At 44.4% G+C, this 21,282-nt stretch overlaps 2 protein-coding genes across 7 annotated transcripts in view; one reads left to right on the top strand and one right to left on the bottom strand.

The window, feature by feature from the left end:
* Positions 1-5,074, top strand: part of Gfm2 (GTP dependent ribosome recycling factor mitochondrial 2) — a 38,757-nt gene extending 33,683 nt beyond the window's left edge. For 4 of the 6 annotated variants that reach the window (XM_087617808.1, XM_087617805.1, XM_087617794.1 and 1 more), the window contains 1 exon segment: positions 84-989. Coding sequence is in view for 3 of the 6 variants with exons in the window: in NM_001100665.1 (NP_001094135.1) it covers positions 84-221 (138 nt within the window). In the remaining 3 variants the exon portion in view is untranslated. 6 annotated transcript variants of the gene reach the window in all.
* On the bottom strand, positions 869-21,067 carry Hexb (hexosaminidase subunit beta). The gene is given in 14 exon segments (NM_001011946.2): positions 869-1,127; positions 1,533-1,637; positions 1,783-1,873; positions 2,228-2,402; positions 3,587-3,659; positions 4,958-5,044; positions 5,728-5,908; positions 7,339-7,468; positions 8,762-8,863; positions 12,673-12,783; positions 13,013-13,059; positions 15,042-15,107; positions 17,486-17,631; positions 20,761-21,067. Coding segments are annotated over 14 exon segments (1,614 nt in total). The 5' UTR covers positions 20,994-21,067; the 3' UTR covers positions 869-1,060.
* Positions 21,068-21,282: the final 215 nt, after the last annotated feature.

A 21,282-nucleotide genomic window follows, 5' to 3' on the forward strand; every position in this document is an offset into this window, starting at 1 on the left:
TATGGGCTAAAAGATAATCCACAAGATGTAAGAAATGGAAGGCTTAAATTAAGTACAGTAACAAACTGAATTTTTTTCATTAGGGATATTCAACTGTGCTTCGAACCCTGACATCAGGCTCAGCTACTTTTGCCTTGGAGCTGTCTACTTATCAAGCCATGAGTCCACAAGACCAAAGGACTCTGCTCAGCCAGAGAAGTGGTTTGGCCCGTGTGCTGTAGGCCCTTGGAAACGGGGAAAGCTGGGCACTTGCCAGCTTCATTCTCAGTGAAAATGCTGTTCTATTAACTGGCTGGTAAACTGCTGCTTCGCCCTGTGGAAAGAACTTGAACAAGACATGGAAGAATGGCATTGGAGCTGCCATCCTAAGACTGTTGAACCTGCTCTGCTGTAACGCACCACGGCTGGGCCCTGGTTGTCTCTCACCTCTCTGGTGCGGTGATAAAATAACCTGGTCAGGGCAGCTTATAAAAGGGTTTCTTTTCTCAACAGGAAGCTGAGATAGTCCTTCTTTAACCTCAAGCACAGAGTAGAGTGTAGACTAGATGTAGGGCCAGGCAGTGAATTCTCCAAGTTCACCTAGTGATGAACTTCCTCAGGCAAGGCCACCTAAACTCCCCAAACAGCACGCTCCCTGGGAACCAAGAGTCTTTTGCCTACATGGAGGCCTGGTGCCTGTGGAGGTCAGATGTAGATGTTATGCCTCTCCCCCACCCCCAAACTGGAATTATGGTGTGGTTATGAAGAACTGAACTCTGGTCCTCTGCAGGAACAAGTGTTCTTAAATACTTGAGCCTTCTTTCTGGCCCACCATTTCTCATTTAACCATTGCAGTGATGAGAGTACCATGCAGTGCTGGAGTTCTGAGTAGTAGTGCAAAGCTTTTTCTTTTATTTTTTTTAAGCTGCTCACATAAAAGATGTCAGTATTCAGTGTTTGATTCAGATATAGAAAGATTCAATCAATAAAAAGATAGTTTATTTAAAAAATAGCCTAACAAATATTAATTTACATGATTTCAGAATCAACATGATTAGAGCTGTAGTGCTGTAGACTTCTGTCACTTTTCCATTTTATTCTCGTAGTTACAATATCCAGTAAAGAGAGGTTGTGCAGCTATTCCGCGGCTGTAGACAGATAGACAGAGATGTTTTAGATGGGTGGCACCTTAGCAAATCCCCCACCTTTCGCAGTGATTTAATATTCTTTTTTTTTTTTCTTTTTTTTCGGAGCTGGGGACCGAACCCAGGGCCTTGCGCTCGCTAGGCAAGCGCTCTACCGCTGAGCTAAATCCCCAACCCCGTGATTTAATATTCTAATCCAAGCTACTAACTCCTTTAAGATGGCAGTTATTCTAAAATACATCTTACAGGGGTTATTCTCCTGCAACAATGAGTGCAGTTTCTACCAATTAAATCATTAGTTCCTGGGTAACATTTTTATTTATTGCAAAACAAAAAGCTGAAGAAACTAGTTAACACTGAATGCTGGACTTCAGTACGAGATCCTGGATCGGGAAGGAAGTGTCTCACCTGACCATTCTACAGCGGTGCACTGCCAGTCGTCTGTAGGCGTTTTCCAGGTTGGTGATAATTCTAGGGCTCCAGAGCCTCTCACCAACAGCGCTTGCCCGAGGCCTGAAATTTAAAATATGTGGCTCCCAAAGCAGTTTAGATTTCTTTTCTCACCTATATAAGGAGATTCTCAAGAGCTCTCCTGCATACATGTATAATAAAAGCCAAGGCAGCCTTCAGGCCACTCGGCGCCCCTTCAATGCCTTACCATAGTCTTGGAATAAGGTTAGTTGCATCCACATATTCTCCCCATAGGCAAGCCTCTCCACCAATAACAAGTTGTTTCTGCTTCTCCGAACCTGCGTTACAATGGTTAAGGGACAGAGGTTAAGCTGTACAACACTGGTTTCCTTCCTAGAGTCATCCTACCACACCGCTCCATACCCTCCTGTAGGCAGCAGAACCTTTATTCCCACCCTGGCTCAGTGCTATTCAACATAATGGAGGGTTGTGGTGGGCTTGTGGTAGAGATGCTTTCCTAGGTCCTACACAGACTCGTGTGGACACTGCGTTCAACCTTTCCCTGCATCTCCTGTTAGTGGTGTGCCAGAAATCATAAGATGGAATATTAGCTTCATTTTAAGACTTAGATTTAGGAGGAGAGAACGGGAGTTATGGAAGAAACCAGCAGCCATGATGTCTGCTTTGCTTACCTTCAAAGTTAAGGGGCTCCGCTTTATAGTAGTTTCTCCAGTCTTGCCCGTAGCTGATCAGGTCTAAGTACCAAGGAGCAGAAAGGATGGCAGGGAAGCCGGATGCTGTGACTTGTGCTAATTCATTTAAGTAATTTTCACTTTTCCACACTTCAACTACCGTGCCCGGCTGAAGCTATTAAAGGCATTAGGTCCAGTCAATACAGTCTCACAGGTTTATGGGATCATGATTGGTAAACATACATTTCTAAGATCTTAGAAAAATCCTACATCCTTTTTTTCTTTTTGCTAATGGTCAGTGACATGTGTTATTCAAATTAACCTTTAAAGCTGAATAATTAACTTCTGTCTATAGCTAATACCTCAGAGACGGGTAAGATTTGTACCTTAGACCTATTTCTACCACACTGATGTTGTACTTAACTTGGAACAATGAGACTGTCACCAGCCCCCTAGAAAGGTAATGCTGGGGTCTTGTGAGAGATAAGTCTATCAGAAAAAATATTCCGGGGTTGGGGATTTAGCTCAGTGGTAGAGCGCTTGCCTAACAAGTGCAAGGCCCTGGGTTCGGTCCCCAGCTCTGAAAAAAAAAAAAAAAAAAGAAAAGAAAAGAAAAAAAAAGAAAAAATATTCCTTAAAAGTGTATACTGATTTACCTATTTATTATGTATATAGCATTCTGCCTGTGTATATGCCTGCACATCAAAAGACAGCGTCAGCTCCCATTACAGATGGTTGTGAGCCACCATGTGGTTGCCGGGAATTGAGGACCTCTGGAAGAACAGACAGTGCTCTTAACCACTGAGCCATCTCTCCAGCCCTGATTTTACATATTTTAAAACTACTAACACTATTTTTTAAAAGCTCATTTGTTGTGTTTTGCTCTTAAAAGCAAAAAGGAAATTAATTCATATTACTTCAACTTGTAAGACAGCAGGGGTTGGGGATAGAAGGGAGAAGGAAACAGCAGCGTGTGTGTGCGTGTGCATGGGTAGGTTGGCCACCTGCTCTGAGCCCCTGATTCCCCTGAGGAAGGCTCTCACTGAACCTGGAGCTGTACTGGAGGCTAGCAAGTCCCGGCGCCTGGCAGTGTTCAGCTTACAGGCACACATGTCAGCAGGCTGATGGCTGATCAGTTTTGGTCCTGTCTGACCACTGCACTGCACTGTCTGTTGGAGACTGAGATAATGCTCATCTCCTTGAGTCTGTAGCAAACAGAGAACAATGAGCCCTTCAGCCCTCCTCTGTCCATCTGTCCTGACTGCTGATGGAACATTCAACTCTGAAAACAGGTGTCCCAGTCAGGTCCTCAGGCTGGGATGGCAAACAGCCCTACCACAGAGTGGTCACGGTTCTTACCTCCACTTGATCATCAAAAACGTCTTGCCAAACAATGGAGCTCTTCTTTAAGGATGTGATAATATCCAAAATCCTAACATTGAAGACGTGGACTGTTACTTGGATCACCAGGTTAGCTCTCCTAAACCCTGTGTGTTTTCTACCCAGAACATGCCATGTTCCCTTATACCTTATAGTACCTCTTTAAACAGTGTAGCAGAATTCTCATTAATGGTGCGCATAGCCACTAATGAGACACTCACTCTTCTCAGATGTAGCTGCACTTCTGATCAAGCTCAGACTGTCCCAGAATGACTTGTGAGACCCTGCCACACATGAATAGAGGTCCCTCAGGGAACGCCTCGGGCGAACAGCCTCAACACGGAACTTCCTTCCTATCCTCTTTATAGAACCGTGGTTCTCAACCTTCCTGATGCTGCAACCCTTTAGTATAGTTGCTCATGTTGTGGTGACCACACCATAAAACTATTATTGTTGTTACTTCATAACTAATTTTGCTACTGTTATTAGTCATAATGTAAGTAGCTGATATTTCCAATGGTCTTAAAGGGGTCACAACCAACAGGTTAAGAACAACTGGTATAGAAGAACCAAGTAAAGCTGGGTAGCAATTCACATAGCAACTCTCATGCTTTGGGACCTAGTGTAGTAGGTACTGTCTCTGAAATAGGGAGGGGTCTCAAACTCATAAAACTGTCCCAACAGAACTCTAGTAATCTCTTGGGTTTCCAAAGATTTCTTGGAAGAAAGGAAACTGGTCAGTTGTTAGCTGGCACAGATTAGCATTTAGGCAGTAACAAACACTTGAATGTCACACAGAAGCTTAATAGGAACGGTGTCAACTCTGAGCATCCCAAATGGATGGAGCAGAGTAGAGCTGCGAAGCTTTCCCTTTTTCTTTTTAAAAGAGATTTGCAACTCCACATGGCCCATGATGCCTAAGGGTGGTCTGGTCCCTATGGGGAAAAATGTGCTGATTCCTAGAGAACAGACTGTCCACCAAACTTTTGGGAAGTGGTCTGTCTGTGTTTTCTAACAAGGCAGCCACCACTTCAGTACCAATTCCCTGGCTGTGGAATGTTGGAAATGTCACTGCACTGTGTAAGGAGCAGAGATGCCCCAGGTCACTCAGGACAAAGGGAGTGAGTTCCAGCCCCTGGATAGTGCAAAAGACAAAGGGCAGCCAGAGCTCCTAGCAGGCGCATGGCTTCTCCCTCTATTTCAGTAGTTACTGCAAAATGCTTACTGCCTCCTAGGTGTTCTTGGCTCCACTCTTGCAAGCAGTGGGGAAGATGAGAAGTAAAGCAGAGAGCTAAGTCGCAGCTTGGACTTGTATGAAAACAGTGGTGATTAGGCTTTCAGATGACTTACTTTTTGATATAAAAGGATTCTAGTCTTCTAAAATTGTTGCCAAAGCCCTTTTTCTTCATGAAATTTTGGATGTTTGGGTTTGATGCCCTTAAATAAAACAGTGGGATGTTATAAACATTTTGATGTGCCCAGCTGATTATTTGAAGCAGCATGCATCTCTAACAGCAGTCATACAAAATGTTAGGTATTCAAAGGGAGTCTGAATCTTTTAGTGCAAAGTATTTGTTCCAGAAATGATTTCCCATTAGAAAAAAACAAACCCCAAAGGCTTTCCTTCCATGTCCACCCTCCATCCCAGGCACTTTACAAAGCTGAGAACTCTTACTTGAAACTGTGTCCCTACTTATTGTTCCCCTTCCACCACCAAAACTCATCTCATCCTAGTTTTTCAGGTTTCTTGAGACAATCACACTATAGTCGGGGTTGACCTTGAACTCGAAACACTCCACATCCATCCTCCTGAGCAGAGGGATTAAATACGCACCACCAAGACTGGTTACAGATTCCTTCTTTTTCCCTTGAGTCAGTGTCTTACTCTATAGCTCAGGCTTGCCTTTCACCTTGGTTATAGGCATGAGCCAACATGCCCAGCTCCTACTTGATTTTCTTCCCTAAGCCTTACCTTGTTATTCCTCTCCAATGCACATATTTTAGTAATTAAAGCCCTACAAGGATTTTTACCACAAATTACCCCCTTTTAATGTGGATCCTGTATATTGATACTTTCAGAACGAAAACTGAAAAAAAATAAAGGTTTAGGGTTACCATACCAACATTCAAATTCCACTTCATCTCCTCCCAAGTGGATAAACTGGTCTGGAAACACCCTGCTGATTTCTTTGAAGAATGTGTCAAAGAATACGTAAGTTGTATTTAGACTTGGGTCTACAGGTCCAACCTTTTGAGTTCTAATTTTTTGAATGAAACATGGAGTTAGAAGGTTTTTCTGACCTAGAAGAAAACAATTTATTTTTATGAGAACATCAATCACGAAGACCTGAATTTGCACATCTTTATGCTATAGATGGTCCTCCCCTTACAATGGTGTTGAATCCCAATAAATCCCATAAGCGAGGTGAAAAAATAGTAAAACAATGCATTTGACAAACTAATCCAACAAGTGTAACTCAGCTGCACAGCGTACTGTGCCATCTGCGTGTGCGTCTGCTTCCTGGGGCTCCTCAATCATAATATTAACCTGGGAAAGATCAATATCAAAGCATAGTTTCTATTGAGTATGACCTACTCTGATTCCATTATAACAGGAAACACTGTAACCCTTGAGCATCTGGACATTATACTGTTGACACTATAGAAATTTTATAGAGAGAAGACAACCGCATTTGCCAGTATTCACTTAGTTTCTCCCCAGGAAGACAAGAGCTGCTTTCACAGGTCTCCTTTGCTGCTTTTAGCAGACTTGGAGGGCTTATCCTCTTCACAGACTACCAGCGACTCTCAAATTTTTTCTTGAACTCCAATGCATAGTTAAATTCTCTGCTCCATACAAATAGAAACCATAGCTGCCTCTCAATATGATCTAACAAAACCCAAACTCTCGGTTTGTCTCTGCTTCCTGACTGGTCTGCCTGTGGGCCTCGACACTGTAACTCCTGAGTCCTGAGTCGGTGGTTACTGAGTTCCCTGAATGCAACATTTCCATTTCACCCTCCCAGTGTAGGACCCCCATGTCTTCTCTTTCCAATCTGTTACTTTCACAAAGGTTTTCCCTAAGTGGGACCCGAATCATGTTACTTCTCCACTCAGAGGTTTGTACTGGTGTCCAGGGCATGCTGCTAAAGCCCACAACTGTCCCCAGGAACCTCAGTGATGCCTTTCCAATTCAGTTCCCATTGTTTCCCATGTTTCCCATGATACTACTATGTACTTAACAATTATAAATGCTGGGTCCCATGCTGTATACTTTCTGTCGTTTGTTTGGTGCTCAGAAATGTTAGCCCTCTTTTATAGATGGGGAAACTGGAGGTTCACCTCCAAATGACAAAATCAGGAAGCACACATGAACAGGTGGCTCCTAGAATTTGTTCCACGCCGTTCCCACTCATACTCTCTCTGCATCCCTTTCCTCTCGCTGTTCTCTCTGCCAGAACTATGAGCACATTCTGTGCTCTCCCCAAAGCGTGCATGTCAATCAATAACATGGAGTTAAGTCACCATGCTCTACTTATAATGCAGTGTTCTGCCTCACCCAACTGTGATACTCAAGGCAGGACCTAGACAGTGACGGTGAAGGGACACAAAATAGTTCATTGCATCTGTAGCATTTGTGCTCCCACTGCACAAACAACAGTTAAAAACAAAACCACCAAACTGTTAAGAGGCAAAGACCCCCTTTCCAACCTGTAAGTCAATCTCCTTACCTTTCCCCCAAGACTGTGTATGGCCGGGGCTATCGAATTCTGGTATGACTCGAATCCCTCGGAGCCGGGCATATTCAAGTACCATATGGATGTCGTTTGGTGTATAGACATGAGACAAAGAATAGCTTCCCTGTAATATTTAAGTTAAGATGTGCAAGATGGATTTGGTCCTGAAAACTTTGCTGGACCGTTTCTCTGTTATCACCGAGTATTAAACAGACCCACCTAACACTGGGTGATTCGTGGTTTCAGAAGAGAAATCAATAGAAATGGTGTGAATTTCTGCCCATTGAATTCAGGATTCACTGATGGGACACTGCCCTTTTCAAGTTCAGAATCAAAACTCACCCATTATTATAAAACACAGACTTTTCTCTTTCAAGTTCTTTAATTACAATGACCTAAAAACCCATTCTCCCCCCCCCCAAAAAAAACAGTAAGTAACTTAATTGTGTTTAAATATTTTTTAAATCCCCCCCCCCAGCTGAGGACTGAACCCCAGGGCCTTACGCTTGCTAGGCAAGTGCTCTACCACTGAGCTAAATCCTCAACCCTGTGTTTAAATATTAACTCAGTCTCTCTGTGTCAGTTGACGAATTAGTGCTCCATATCGGTTGTAAATAACGACAAAGACAAGGTTTGGCACACGTCTCACAGTACAGATTCTGATTGCTGAAATCATCTTGACCTTTAAACCCAGGTCAAAATATAAGGGCGTGCGTTGATTGATACTGTGGAAGTAACCAGCCAAACCAAGGCAGTGCAGAGAGGCAGGGACACCACATTCTGTTGGTTTCCGTTGGTTCTTCAATAACAATAATTTACAAGAAATAAACTAACAGGCCATCCTCAGCTACACGGCAAGTTCAAGGCCAGCCTGAGAGAGAGGAGTCACTGGTTCTTGTTTTGCTATTGAGAGGCCTCTCTGTGCAGTCCCGGCTGTCCTGGAACCCACTATGTTGACCAAGCCTGTCTAGAACTTAGTGCCTCTGTGGCCCTAGATGCATGGGCCTGAGATCCTGTCTTAACAAAAACGTATCCTACTTTTTGTGTGTTTTTAGGGGGAAAAAAAAGGTCATTTACATGTTTTCAAACCTATTTAAAATAAATATTCTACCATGCAACTGGATGTCTTCACTGGTCTTCATGAACTGCTCAGGTCTTCTACCTTAAGCTTCTAAATTATGTATGCCGTTCCCAGAGATTATGTTCATAATAACATTGATAGTAACAATCTGATTAATATTTATAACAACTACAAAGACGTATGGAAATAAAATGCTAAGCAACAAGCTGAAAACATTTTAAACCACAAATGCCTGGTTACCCTTTGGTTCCATTTCTAAGCAAACCACGGGGGCTACAATCTTCTAGCGAAGCTATGCCAGAGATTTTCGTACAGACAAGGACACGGCTCACTCACCTTGTTGCTTAGCTCAGGAAAAGTGATACTCTGATAAGGGAAAGACTGGTCGTCCACTATGTGCCAGTGAAGGACGTTAAACTTATTAAAAGCCATGGCATCCTGCAAGCAAACATGGGGAAAGTTACACGCCACAGAAGAATACAGTGCATATTGTGTCTGTCTACAATGGGATTGCTTCCAATCAGTGCTTCTTTCTTTCTTTCTTTCTTTCTTTCTTTCTTTCTTTCTTTCTTTCTTCTTTCTCTCTCTCTCTTTCTTTCTTTCTTCCTTTTTTTTGTAGTTTCTTTTAGTCAAGAAAGAATGAAGAGAGGATATAAATGTTCCATCACATGTAGGCCAGCATGATACATCTCTGTGCGAGCCCTCACTGTGTACAGGAGGTTGTGATGCTGCTGTACGGGAGAGCAAGCTTATGAGTTGATCACGACTCCGGGGAGCCAGGAATAGAGGCTGAGACTGTCTTAGGAAGCAGGGTGCAGGAAGAACTAGGCATCTATATTAACATAAAGCTTGCAATACCCACGTATATGAAAGGCGATAGCCCTGGGAAACGAAATTCATTATAGGCTCAATATAGGCCAAGCAAAAGCCTGGAGAAAACCTAGGCATCTTGATGTATTGAATGTAATGTATACAAGGAAGGAATAAACTGTAGAACTTATATAAAACGGATTCTAAGAAGATAAAATGTGGGGAGGATTTGGGCTAGCAGGTGACACAATGGAGAGTATCCCTTCTCTGTCCTGGGGCTGTAGGGACTTGGCTGATGCAGTTGAGGGAGGTGGAGATGACAGGGTTTTTTTATCATCAGAGAACTCAGCAAGGAAGTTACAAAGTAGTAGTAATGTATGTGCTAATTGATTCCCACTATATAGACTACCATAAACTCATAATTTTTAATACAGACCAGGGGGTTGTAAACTTGACATAAAGGGCCAGGTATTAAGAATCTCAGCTTTCGGGCAGGGTTTCTTTTGTAACCACTCCACTCTGCAAGCCATAAAGCAGTAGGTAACAAATGGTAGGGTTGGGGATTTAGCTCAGTGGTAGAGCGCTTGCCTAGCAAGCGCAAGGCCCTGGGTTCGGTCCCCAGCTCCGAAAAAAAGAAAAGAAAAAAAAAAAAGAAAAGAAAAACAAAAACAAAAAAACAGAGCAAAATAAAACAAATGGTACCACAGTTGTGAAGACAGATGGCTGTGATGTTGTCCTAAGTGTTGCTGGGGTTTTGGTTCCTAAAGCCCTCCCAGTGCGGGCTTCTCTCCGGAAAGGTGGGTCATAGAAACCAATCTTGCCTCGGGTTTCTGTCTGGGAGCTGGCCTTAATGGAATTCTCTGACCTATCTCATCTGATAGTAGGTTCTAAGATCCTACTTACTCCAGAGGGGACCTGTCCCGTACCCCAACAGAGGGATGTCTCACAGACAAGATGCTGAAGTTACAGGACTTCTGGGCTTTGCTCAGAGCCTTTGTGTCTCATCCCATTTCCTGTTGCGCACATCTATGCAATGAAGACTCTCACACCCAAAGGACAGGCTTCTGGCTTCTACATCTCTGGACACAGGAGGTTTCAGGAGAGGGCGAACAGGCCAGTCTCCAAACCCCAAGCATAAAGACCTCTTCACCTGCAGCCCTTGCAGTGTCCTTTGTAATAAACTGGTCGTTGTGTCTCTCTAAGTTCTAGCAGTCACTCAAGGAAATTAACTGACTTGACTGGGGGTTATGGGAACGCTGATTTGTAAATTGTGATTTATATCACGAGCACAGGTAAACCTCTTGGGGTAGCCTTGAGGAGTGAGCCTTCAGTTTTTGGGATTTGACACTGTCTCCAGGTGGACAGCATTAACTGGTCTGAGGATACCCGTTTGTTGGGAGTGGGGGATGGGGTCTTTATGTTTTTTAAAGCCACAGAAAGAGTTCTTCCAGATTAACTGTGAAGTGAGAACAAGGGGTCAGCACAATCTCCTAGGCCACAGCAGCAACTAGATCTGACTCTTGGGTTGTACTAAAACAACGCATGATATAGACACAGGGGAAGATGTATACATGTATGTTCCCATAAATATACTGAACACACACATGGGTATGTCCTAGGTGTCTGTAAGGTCAGGTCAAGACATACCTTTGTTGGAATTACCCCCTGACCCCTGCAGCCCAAGTCCGGGTTTTGAAATATTGACCACTGAAAGGGTTCATTTTAAAAAAAAAAGTCTGAATCTAGACAGAGACAGTAGAACATAAGCCTGGGATATCATGGTTCCAAAAATACAGAGATTGAGGAGGACATCTCAAAAGGATAATTGAATGAATGGGCTTTTTCGTGGTCATAGTAAGGCCAACTTGACAATTATATAGGGTGTTACCAGATTGCACTCCCATCAAGCAAAATGATACTCTAGACTGAAAAAATAATGAATACACAAGATAAAATAATGAATACGCTATTGCCTTCCCATGAATATAATTTACCACTACCAAATACTAGAGGTGATAAAATTAGGGAAACCACCGCTTGGTGACCGGTCAGAGCAATGACCCTCTGACAAGGCAAGGATCATCGGTGGGTGAGCGCTGAGTATGAGGCACATACTGAGTATGAGATTTTTACATAGTCCCACCATTTCTCCCACAGGGTACTTAAGAAGCACAAGATACCCTAAAATTAACTTGACAGTGGAAAAATGTGGCAGAAGGATCTCAGCCAACTGAGGTATACATTACCCATGGTGAGACAGCGTGCCAACTGACACTATCTGAAGACTCAGCCCTGCTTCTGCTTTATTCTTGCCGGGGAAACAGGATCTTATGTGAGAAACAGATGCGCTGAGACATGTTCTAAAAGTAACTGGACTTTTAAAATATCATGATCCTTCAAAATGAGGAAAGGCAACAGCCTGGGCTGGAAGTCAATGAGGAAACAGAACAAGGAAGTTCAACACAGGTCCAAGATGGACACTGTACCACAAGCCGTGGAATTGGCACTGTGGGGTAGACAGAGGGCATGTGGGATTAGCTTCCTGCATGGAAGCTATTTTGAGATGTGTTCTTTTAATAGGAGATGCAAGCTAATATCTGAGTAACCCACTGCAGATGTTATAATAGGGAGATTCAGGCAAATACAAGCTTTAAGGAAATTGAACAAATATTTAAAATTTTTAGACCATAAGCTTCCAATTCACATATCCATAAATTTTATATTCATAAACTTACCATCGCTATATTCACGTATTCATACATTGTGTTCATGTATTCTCGATTACAGAATATATGAAAGTTCTTTGCAGCCTTCTAAAAGGCTTAGGCAGCTTACAGAGTTGGTTGACGGGTAGTAGTGGGGACGATCCAATGAAAGGCCCCAGGAAAAGGCAGTTCTAATCAACCTTCCCATCCCTCCATCCCAAGGTTCCATATAGTTTTTGGAATATTTCCAAAGGGAAAAAATCACTGCTTGACCCCTTTCTATGTCAACCAATAGCCAGTGACTGTAGCCATTTATTCCAGGTCATGTCTACAGCTGTTATCTGAGTAATGGGGGCAGGCACATAGGCCAATGGGAGTATTAAATATTAAATCTGCCTTTCTCACTAAACATAGTAGGGCATGCTGGCAACCCCATGGCTGAGGGCGCTTGAGAGCAGCCTCGGCTACACACGAAAATCCTGGCTACAAACGAACAGACAGACAGACAAAAATTCTCTTAGCAGTCTTGGCCAAATTCATGTTGCCTGTGATCCAATGACACCACAGGGAGATCCAGTTAGGTATCCCTTCATTTCACACAGGGACACTGTTATCAGAGAGGTTGTCAGGAAACCCCCAGTGCTTAGATTCAGGACAAAAAGAAACAAGTCTTTCTAGTCTTGTAAGACACATAAAGAAAGTAACCACTGGAGCAGAGGAACAATTACCTACCAGAGTTTTAAAAATTGTCTTCACAGGCAGGTAGTGTCTGGATGTATCAATTAGAATTCCTCTATGAGGGAATCTTGGAGAATCAGCAATAGTGGATTCATTGATGGTAAACTAGGAGACAAAATAAAATTTTGATGATTTTTTTTTAAAAGTGTTTTTCTCCTCAAGTTCAACAAAGACTACAACCATCTAAAAAGCATTGCATAAAAATGTAGGAGCCCAAAGTGCATGGCGTTGTAACTATAGTGGAGAAAGAAACTTTCAAAAGGACAGCTCAGTCGGCTACATTCTAACAACAGTGCCTATCCAACCAGCCCTGAAGATACAAAGGAATACTTACAGTCCCATAAGCGTCCTGGTAAACCAACTGGCTAAAGGTCTCCAAACCTGGGGGAAGCAAAAGGCATTGCATTATTTATGAGATAAAAAAAAAAAAAAGGAAATAAGGGGTTGGGGATTTAGCTCAGTGGTAGAGCACTTGCCTAACCCTGGGTTCCGTCCCCAGCTCCAAAAAAAATAAATAAATAAATAAATAAATTAAATTAAATAAATAAATAAATAAATAAAATAAAATAAATGTCCAAAAAGACTCATAACCACAGGAGGAATAGTTTAAAGAGCAAGTACTGCACCTACACTTTCTAAAGTGTAGCACTCCTGTAATCTCTAATGTTCCCCCAACACAAGCAATCCCACGGCTCCTGTACCCCACGGAATAAGTGCACCTGACCTCATCTTCCCAGTCCTCTCTACTTTGCTTAACACAAAAGCCACTTGAAAGGGCTGGAGAGATGGCAGTTAAGAGCACTGACTGCTCCTCCAGAGGTCCTGAGTTCAAATCCCAACAACCACATGGTGGCTCACAACCATCTGTAATGAGATCTGATGCCCTCTTCTGGTGTGTCTGAAGACAGCAACAGTGTACTTACATATATTAAATAAGTAAATCTTAAAAAAAAAAAAAAAAGAACAAAAAAGCCACTTGAAAATAGTAACTCCTTAATAAATGAAGCAGGCAGAGAGGACATTTATGCTGAAGTACTGGTCATTTCAGGAAGTCCCTAAATTTGCTGGTGGCGGCCCTTGTCTTTAATGCCAACATTTGGGAGGCAGAGGCAGATGGCCTCTGAGTTTGAGGCCAACCTGGTCTACAGAGTGAGCTCCAGGACAGCCAGGGCTACACAGACAAACTTAGTCTCGAAAACCCAAAAGAAAAAAAGATAACTCCAACGCTGATCCTATTGTTGTCAGGATTGGGTGACTCCAGGGCATAGCGGTGAGTCTCCCAGTCCTCCCAGTCCTCCCTGACGAGACTGCCCTCACTCCATTTGCCCCACTCAGACACGAGCATGTGGACCCAGGAGTAGCCAGCCCAAGACACGAATGTGGTGAGCAACAGGGCTGTAGAATGTGGTTCATTGAAACCGTCTGTCTCTAGAGTGAGCGGGTGTCTCCCCATGCGGTGGTTTCTCAGACTCTCTGGGAATCACCCAGGGAACTCGCTCAGCTCAGATTCTGATGATTCAGGAGGTCTGGGGGTGAAGAAAGAGTTTACAGCACATTCCCATTTTCTACTGCTCAGATAAACCTGCTAACGGCTCTAAATCCGTAGGCATAGAAAATGGGGGAAGATGGATGCTTGCTCCTGAAGGTGACAAGAAGGAGTAGGTTGATCCCAAACCAAAGCTGAACGAACTGGGCCTACTGACGGCTCTGTGGTGTTACAGTCCAGGACTGGAGCATGAGACAAGGATGGGAGTCCTGTGAGGAGATCTGTAAGCGCTTATGAGAAAAGTCCAAGAAAACAGGACGAGAGTCTGGGACCCCAGTTTCTTCAAAAACAAAGAACTGTTCTTGGAATGTGCTTCCGAGCCTCTCCCGGGCGTGTGGATAGGAGTGAGGTCACTCTGTTACAACTGGACACTGTTATATATGTCTCTATGGAAACGTGTTTCTACCATGTAGTAGCCTGCCACCCTACTCATGTGACTCCTCTTAACCCCCAGCATATAGGTTGTCGGATACTCTGAATAAACACCTGCCAATGTTTGAAAGGTCAGCTGGGGAAGTAAAATGTATGAGTAAATAAGAAAAGTGAGTGCTTGACAGGAACGCTTTGTGTTTCTGAGCTGGCATTTCACTTCCGAGAGGATGAGGACAGGGCCCGGCTTGAACTGATCACCCACCTGGCCTATGGCCCTGGGACACACTCAGGTGAGACGCGGGTCTCTGGGGTTCAGCTTGGGCCATCTTTTGTCTGAAGGAATCTAAGTGTTCAAGCTAGTTTTTCAGTTTTGTTGTGCTTGATTTTGTAAAGCGACACCTGCTATCATTCCACTATAGAGACAATGAAACTGCACAGAACTTACCTCTTAGTGCTCCCCAAACTTCGTTGGCCTTGAGGAGAGCTACTGGTTCTTGTACAAGTAGAGAATCTGTGGAGTAAGGGTAGTGAATTTTGTTAATCCCAGAATGACGAACAAACTATATTCTACACTTTTACTGTTGGTGTTTTCACACATCCTTTTCTCTCTCCTCTGGCAAGTAGATTCCTTCACCTCAAAATACTCCAGCTTGAACTCCAGAGACCCTGCCTCTCTACACCCTGGGCATCCCTTACTCCTCCTCACCTTCTCAGGTCTGAACGCAAAGTCTTCAGTACCCAGTCGTTACTCAAACGTACCCACTTCCCCTAAGGCCAGCGAGATCACTCCCTTCTTCTATTTTCATCCGACCTACTTCCCCTTCTCAACGTCACCTGGAATCTGCCTTAAAGTTTGCTTTCTAGCTCCCCTCACTGAAATCAACTTCCACTCACTCAGTAGATCTGCATCTGTGAAGAATGGGACTCCAACCAGACATGGTGAGAGAGGAGAAATGGGCCTGTAATCCCAGCACTTAGAAGGTAGAGGCACGAGGATCATAGGTTCAAAACCACCCTGGGCCAAACAGGAAATCCCGTCTCAAAACAAAAATACCCACAAGAGTATACTGTTCTAGTTGGCTGAGCTGGGCTAAAAAGGGCCTTATCCTTCAGCCTTTGGAATCACACTCTGCTTAAGTTTGATCCACAGTAAATTTGGTCTTGATTCAGCGCAGCCACAGAGAGAGAGAGAGAGAGAGAGAGAGAGAGAGAGAGAGAGACAGAGACAGAGACAGAGACAGAGACAGAGACAGAGAGACAGAGAGAGACAGAGACAGAGAGAGACAGAGACAGACAGACAGACAGACAGCACAGAAGGTACAGACACTGAGAGCTCCCGGTGCCCAAGTGCAGACTTTGCCACAGTTAAAGCTCTGGAAGCCACAGTTAATGACTTAGTGTCATATCATCTGGACAGAGTCATCGTCGTCTGCCTTCAGACTGCCGGGCAGGGAAAAGAAGAGCGTGTTACTCATGTGACACGCTCAGCTGACAGCATTCTACCAGAACAGCCTTTCCAGTCAGAAGCCCACAGTGCTGACTGAGCAAACTGTCAGACTCGGAACCAGTCTGCTACTGTGAGTGCAGTCGAAGCAGGCCTCCTTTCCCCAACATAGATGAGGTCTGTCTGCTAATATTAAGAGGACCCTGAGTAAACTCACCCCATATATACTATAAAAAAAAACTATACAGTAGCAGTATATAAATAGGACCCTGACTCGACTCATCCAGTCATATAGAAGGCTCATCTGCTAAGTACGCAGACACCTAGCTATAGAATTTTAATTTCAAAGCTAAATTCTCAGGTTTGGTAGTGACTCTGCTTGTATGTTTTGGAGGAGCAGGAAGATGGCTTTGCCTTTACAGCCATCCCTTTCTGTATGCGTTTGCACCGTGGATACCATTGTTTTAGACTATATCCATATAATACCAGTAACTAAAATACTACCCAGTCATTACTTGGGATGCCCGCCCAGTTCTTCCTACCTCCCCCAAATGACACATCCATTAGTTCTTTTCCTGGGCATCGACATACATACTTGTGTAATACAAATATATGACCTTCTCTACGTGTGAGTAACTATGTTGACGTGTAAATGGAACCTCTCCCTCTACCACTTATACAACTTCCTTCCTTGGTCCGACTCAGCAGTCTGGCAGTCTGTCTGGCAGGTGGATCAACTTCATCTGTTCAGCCAGTCCTCTACCAATGGACGGCAGGTTCATTTTGTTTAAGTCTTCGCTGCAAGGAAACATCTTTGGTATATGTGGCTACCTCTCTAAAGGAGAAATTGGTTCACTTCTAGCTCTCAGGGTACCCCGTCTTTAACGCAGAAGGTTAGGGTCTGGATTTTACATTTGGGATGCTGGTGAGTTTCCTAAAACTTACCTCAAGAAGCATTCTTTTCAGAGCACTGTTTGCAGAATACATATACATATATACATACACACACATACACACACACTCACACACACACACACACACACACACACACACACACACACACACACACACATATATATCATTTACTGCAATGAACAGCATACATATGGACCCCCGAAATGGCAGGGGTTAATTCTGAGGGCTAGGGTGAAGGATGGGTTAATTCTCCTTCCTTCCTTTCTTCCTTCCTTCCATACTTACTACTGAATTTATGAACGCTCTACAATGACTGTATTTTATTTTTTTAAAAGGTTTATTTATTTTATGTGTACACTGTAGCTGCCATCAGACACACCAGAAGAGGGCATCAGATCCCATTACAGATGGTTGTGAGCCACCATGTGGTTGCTGGGACTTGAACTCAGGACCTCTGGAAGAGCAGCCAGTGCTCTTAACCACTGAGCCATCTCTCCAGCCCATGACTGTATTTTATAATAGGTACTTACAGGACTCATCTGATGACATACTAGGGAAGGCATCACACTGCGGTTCGAGGTTAATGAAGACCAGAAGCTTCTCTAACTGTGGTTTATCTTGAAATTTAGCAGGGCCATGATGTCTCTTGTAGAAACCAAAAATATAGTTGTAATATCTGTGGGAGAAATCCATTTAAATAATGAACCAAAGAGTATGTCTGTGCTAGTGGACAGGGAAGTCGGCGCTCAAGTCTTCTGCTAGCTCAACCCAACCACGCTTTTCCTCGATGCAGTCTAGGAACCGTCAGAGGAACTTCTGAAAACCCCGACATCCACGCTTTCAGATCAAGCTTTCTGAGGAGGAAATTCATACATGGGAATTTTGAAAGCTCTCTCACAGTCCATAGGCACTACATACACAAGGGGCACAGACAGACATACGTACCAAACACCCATATACGTAAAAGTGAATATTTTGTTAAAGTTACTATGGCAAATTATATATATATATATATATACATACATACATATATATATATATATATATATCCATAACTAAAAACTTTTAGCTGGGCAGTGGAGGTGAATGCCTCTGCTCTGGAGGCAAAGTGGGCGGATCTCTGAGTTTGAGGCCAGCCTGGTCTACAGAGTGAGTTCCAGGGCTACAGAAATAAATGTCTCAAAAATAAATAAATAAATAAATAAATAAACAAATAAACAAACAAACAAATAAATAAATAAATAAATAAATAAGAAGAGAAAGAAAAAAAGCTTTACAAATTAGGGCTGGAGAGATGGCTCACTGGTTAGGAGCACTGGCTGTTCTCCCAGAGGATGTGGGTGCAATTCCCAGCAGCCTCATAGTGATTCACAACCAATTATGATCGGCCTTAACAGGCATTGTGCACAAATGGCACATAGACGCAACCAGTCAAAACATACACATAAAATAATTTTTGTTGTTATTGGGTTTTTCATTTTGTTTTGTTTTTTATTTTTCAAGACAGGATTTCCCTGTGTAGCCCTGTCCTGGAACCCACTTGGTATGTAAGTCTGGCTTTGAACTAAGAGATCCCCTTGCCTCCCAAGTGCTGTGTTCAAAGGCATTTGCCACCACTGCCCAGCTATAAAAGAATATCTTTAAAAAATCAAAAAAGTTTAAAAGGAGCTGGGGCATGGCTCAAGTAGCACAGCTTTGATTGCGTGTGTAAGGCCCTCCTAGTACTGGTCAGGGACTGGGTGGCGGTGTCAGGGAAGAGCCACTAATTAGCTTTTAAGATCTGAGGTCTGAGTTGGGTATAAGCTAGCCTGCCAGGAACCAAAGAAATGAAACTATTCTTTTAAAACAGGAGTTCCAAGTCAGGCGTGGTGGTCCACACCTTTAATCTCACCATTAAGGAGACAGAAGCTGTTGTAAGTTTGAGGTCATTCTGGTCTACCTGTTGAGTTTGAGGCCAGCCAGGACTACACAATTCGAGCCGTCTCAAACAAAAACAAAACCCAAAATAGTGTGTTCAGTAGTTTTTCGAGGCTGAGGAAGTGGCTGTACATTCAACAGCCAAACTATCCCTGCAGAAAGCCTTGTTTGTGATGAGGCCTGGGCTCTTGCTAATAAATGTGGCTGAACTCTGAACAACTTGTATGAATGTTCACTACCTAGGGTTCCCTGAATTCACCTGCATCTCCTGAGACTTCCAACCCCACCATGCTTGCCAGCGTTTCTACTAGGATGCTCAGCCAAATGCATTCAAGGGTTAGCCACACTTTACAGCCAGCTTCCAAACAATGCCAAGTGCAATTACTAGCTGCTTCCCACACTGGCAACAAATTAGTTGGACAAATCCTTCAGGTAACAATCACCCGCACTTATTTTGAGATGGCAAGCCTGTTTTCAAGCTACCTCAGAGCTGACTCAAGCCTTTGTAACGTTTTATCCATTAACAAGTAACTCGTGCTTGCCCAAGCTCCGGGAAAATCCAGCTTCACTGTCAGCTCTAAAGCAAGCAAACTCGTTTTCAGAAGTTTTTCCGTCCAGTAGCTGGGATACAAGTCTGGATATCTCTATACTACCAGGCACTTAAGTCTTACATTTCGCTCCACCCTGGCCACAAAGCATTCCAACCCATTAGCAAATTCAACTCCAAAGGTTTTTAGAGGAGGCTTCCCGCCTTCCTGTGCCAGAGAGCACCCCGTTTCTGCAGCATGTCTCCGGACCTCTTCCACTGAGGTTTCCACACCACAGAGCCTAAAACCGCCCAACCTTAACTTTGTTTTGCACTCCCTGGTCAGCTGTTTGGTGTCCTGCAGGCAAAACAAAGTTACAGTTGTGTGCACCAGACACAGAGAATTGAAAGCAGGCTGCACAGCTAGCACCAAATTACAGTTCCCAGGGGGCAGACCCACTCGCACAGGTCTCTCATTGAGAAGGCAGAGGATGGCACATTCAAACATCATCCCAAATACAACTATCCTACAACCAATACGGCTAGCACAACCAGCTGTTAGTGGGAAGGGTTTTTAGGAACCTATCAGAGAGGAACAAGACAGAGCAACTATTGCCAAATGTTGAAAAACAATTAGAAAAGCAGATGTTACCTAAGAGCCACTTGAAAGGCCATTTGGAAACACTAAGATCTGAATACCTAACATTAGGTATGGAACAGGCTTCGAAGGGGGAGGTACCCCCCCCCCACACACACACACACCACCCCAGAGTTCGGAGATTTAGAACGCTTGCTGCTCTTTCAGAGGACCCAGGCTCCATTCTCAGCACCCGCTTTAGGGGCTCACCAAAATTTCATGCACTTGGCATCCGCAGGTATATACACACACGTGGAACACATAAATTCATGCAGGCTCATAAACACATAGAGAAAAAAATTAGAAGAGATTAATGATATCTGAATTGTTGCCACATACGGAGCTGAAAGCAACATGCAACACTGGGGTTTAGCTCAGGCCCTTGAAAGATACGCATCTAAGGATGCACTCAGGAGATTCACTCTGCAGGCTAGGACTTTGTTCCCTCCCTATCTCTGGAGTCATCTCAACTGCCCTTCTGAGGCCCAACAAACTGACTCTAGCAGTGTCACGGGTTCCGCTGTTATTCGGAACCCATGCTAAGTTGGGTCCCTGAGCACCTAGGGTGCGAAGGAAGCCGCAAGAGCAGGCTTCGGTCCGCATAGGTTAGACCTAAGTTAGCGTAGCTAGCTAGTCATGCTGTCTTCCAGTCCTGTGAGACCCAAGTGGCTAGGTGATCCGTCTCTGTGCCCTAGGTCCCCTCCCCGCTGGGTGGAGCAGCTCACCGCCGAAACGCCTCCAGCAGCAGCGAGCAGGAGGGGCCCGCGGTGGAATTGGGGCTGTTGTCGATCTGGAAGTTCTCCGGGGAGATGTACAGCAGCCGCGGGAACACCTGCACCGAGCGCGGCATGGGCCACAGCGCGGGTTGCAGCCCGAAGGGGGCCACCAGGGCCAGCGACACCATCGCCACCAGCGCCTGCAGCAGCAGCCCCGGGGCGCGACGCGGGGACCCCGGCATGACTGCTCCGCGAGTCTGGCCGGGGAGAGTCTTCGGATCAACCTTCAAGCCTGGGTCGCTGGGAAGAAAGCATCCGTGCCCGGGTCACCGAGTCAGATGACCGAGCTCCCGGCCCGGGCTCCGCCTCCGAGCGGGGATTGGCCCGGAAATTGTGCTGGCTCGGTGAGGAGGCGGCCCTACACTAGCCAGGATGCTGTGTGTGTGTGGCTCACGCCTGTCACGCTTGAGGAACCCCTTTGCACAGCCCACTGACGGGCAGGACTTGTCTCTTCCTCCACTCCCCAGGCGG

Source organism: Rattus norvegicus, chromosome 2 (assembly GCF_021556685.1).
Source record: "Rattus norvegicus strain SHRSP/BbbUtx chromosome 2, alternate assembly SHRSP_T2T, whole genome shotgun sequence".
NCBI classification, from domain to species: Eukaryota; Metazoa; Chordata; class Mammalia; order Rodentia; family Muridae; genus Rattus; species Rattus norvegicus.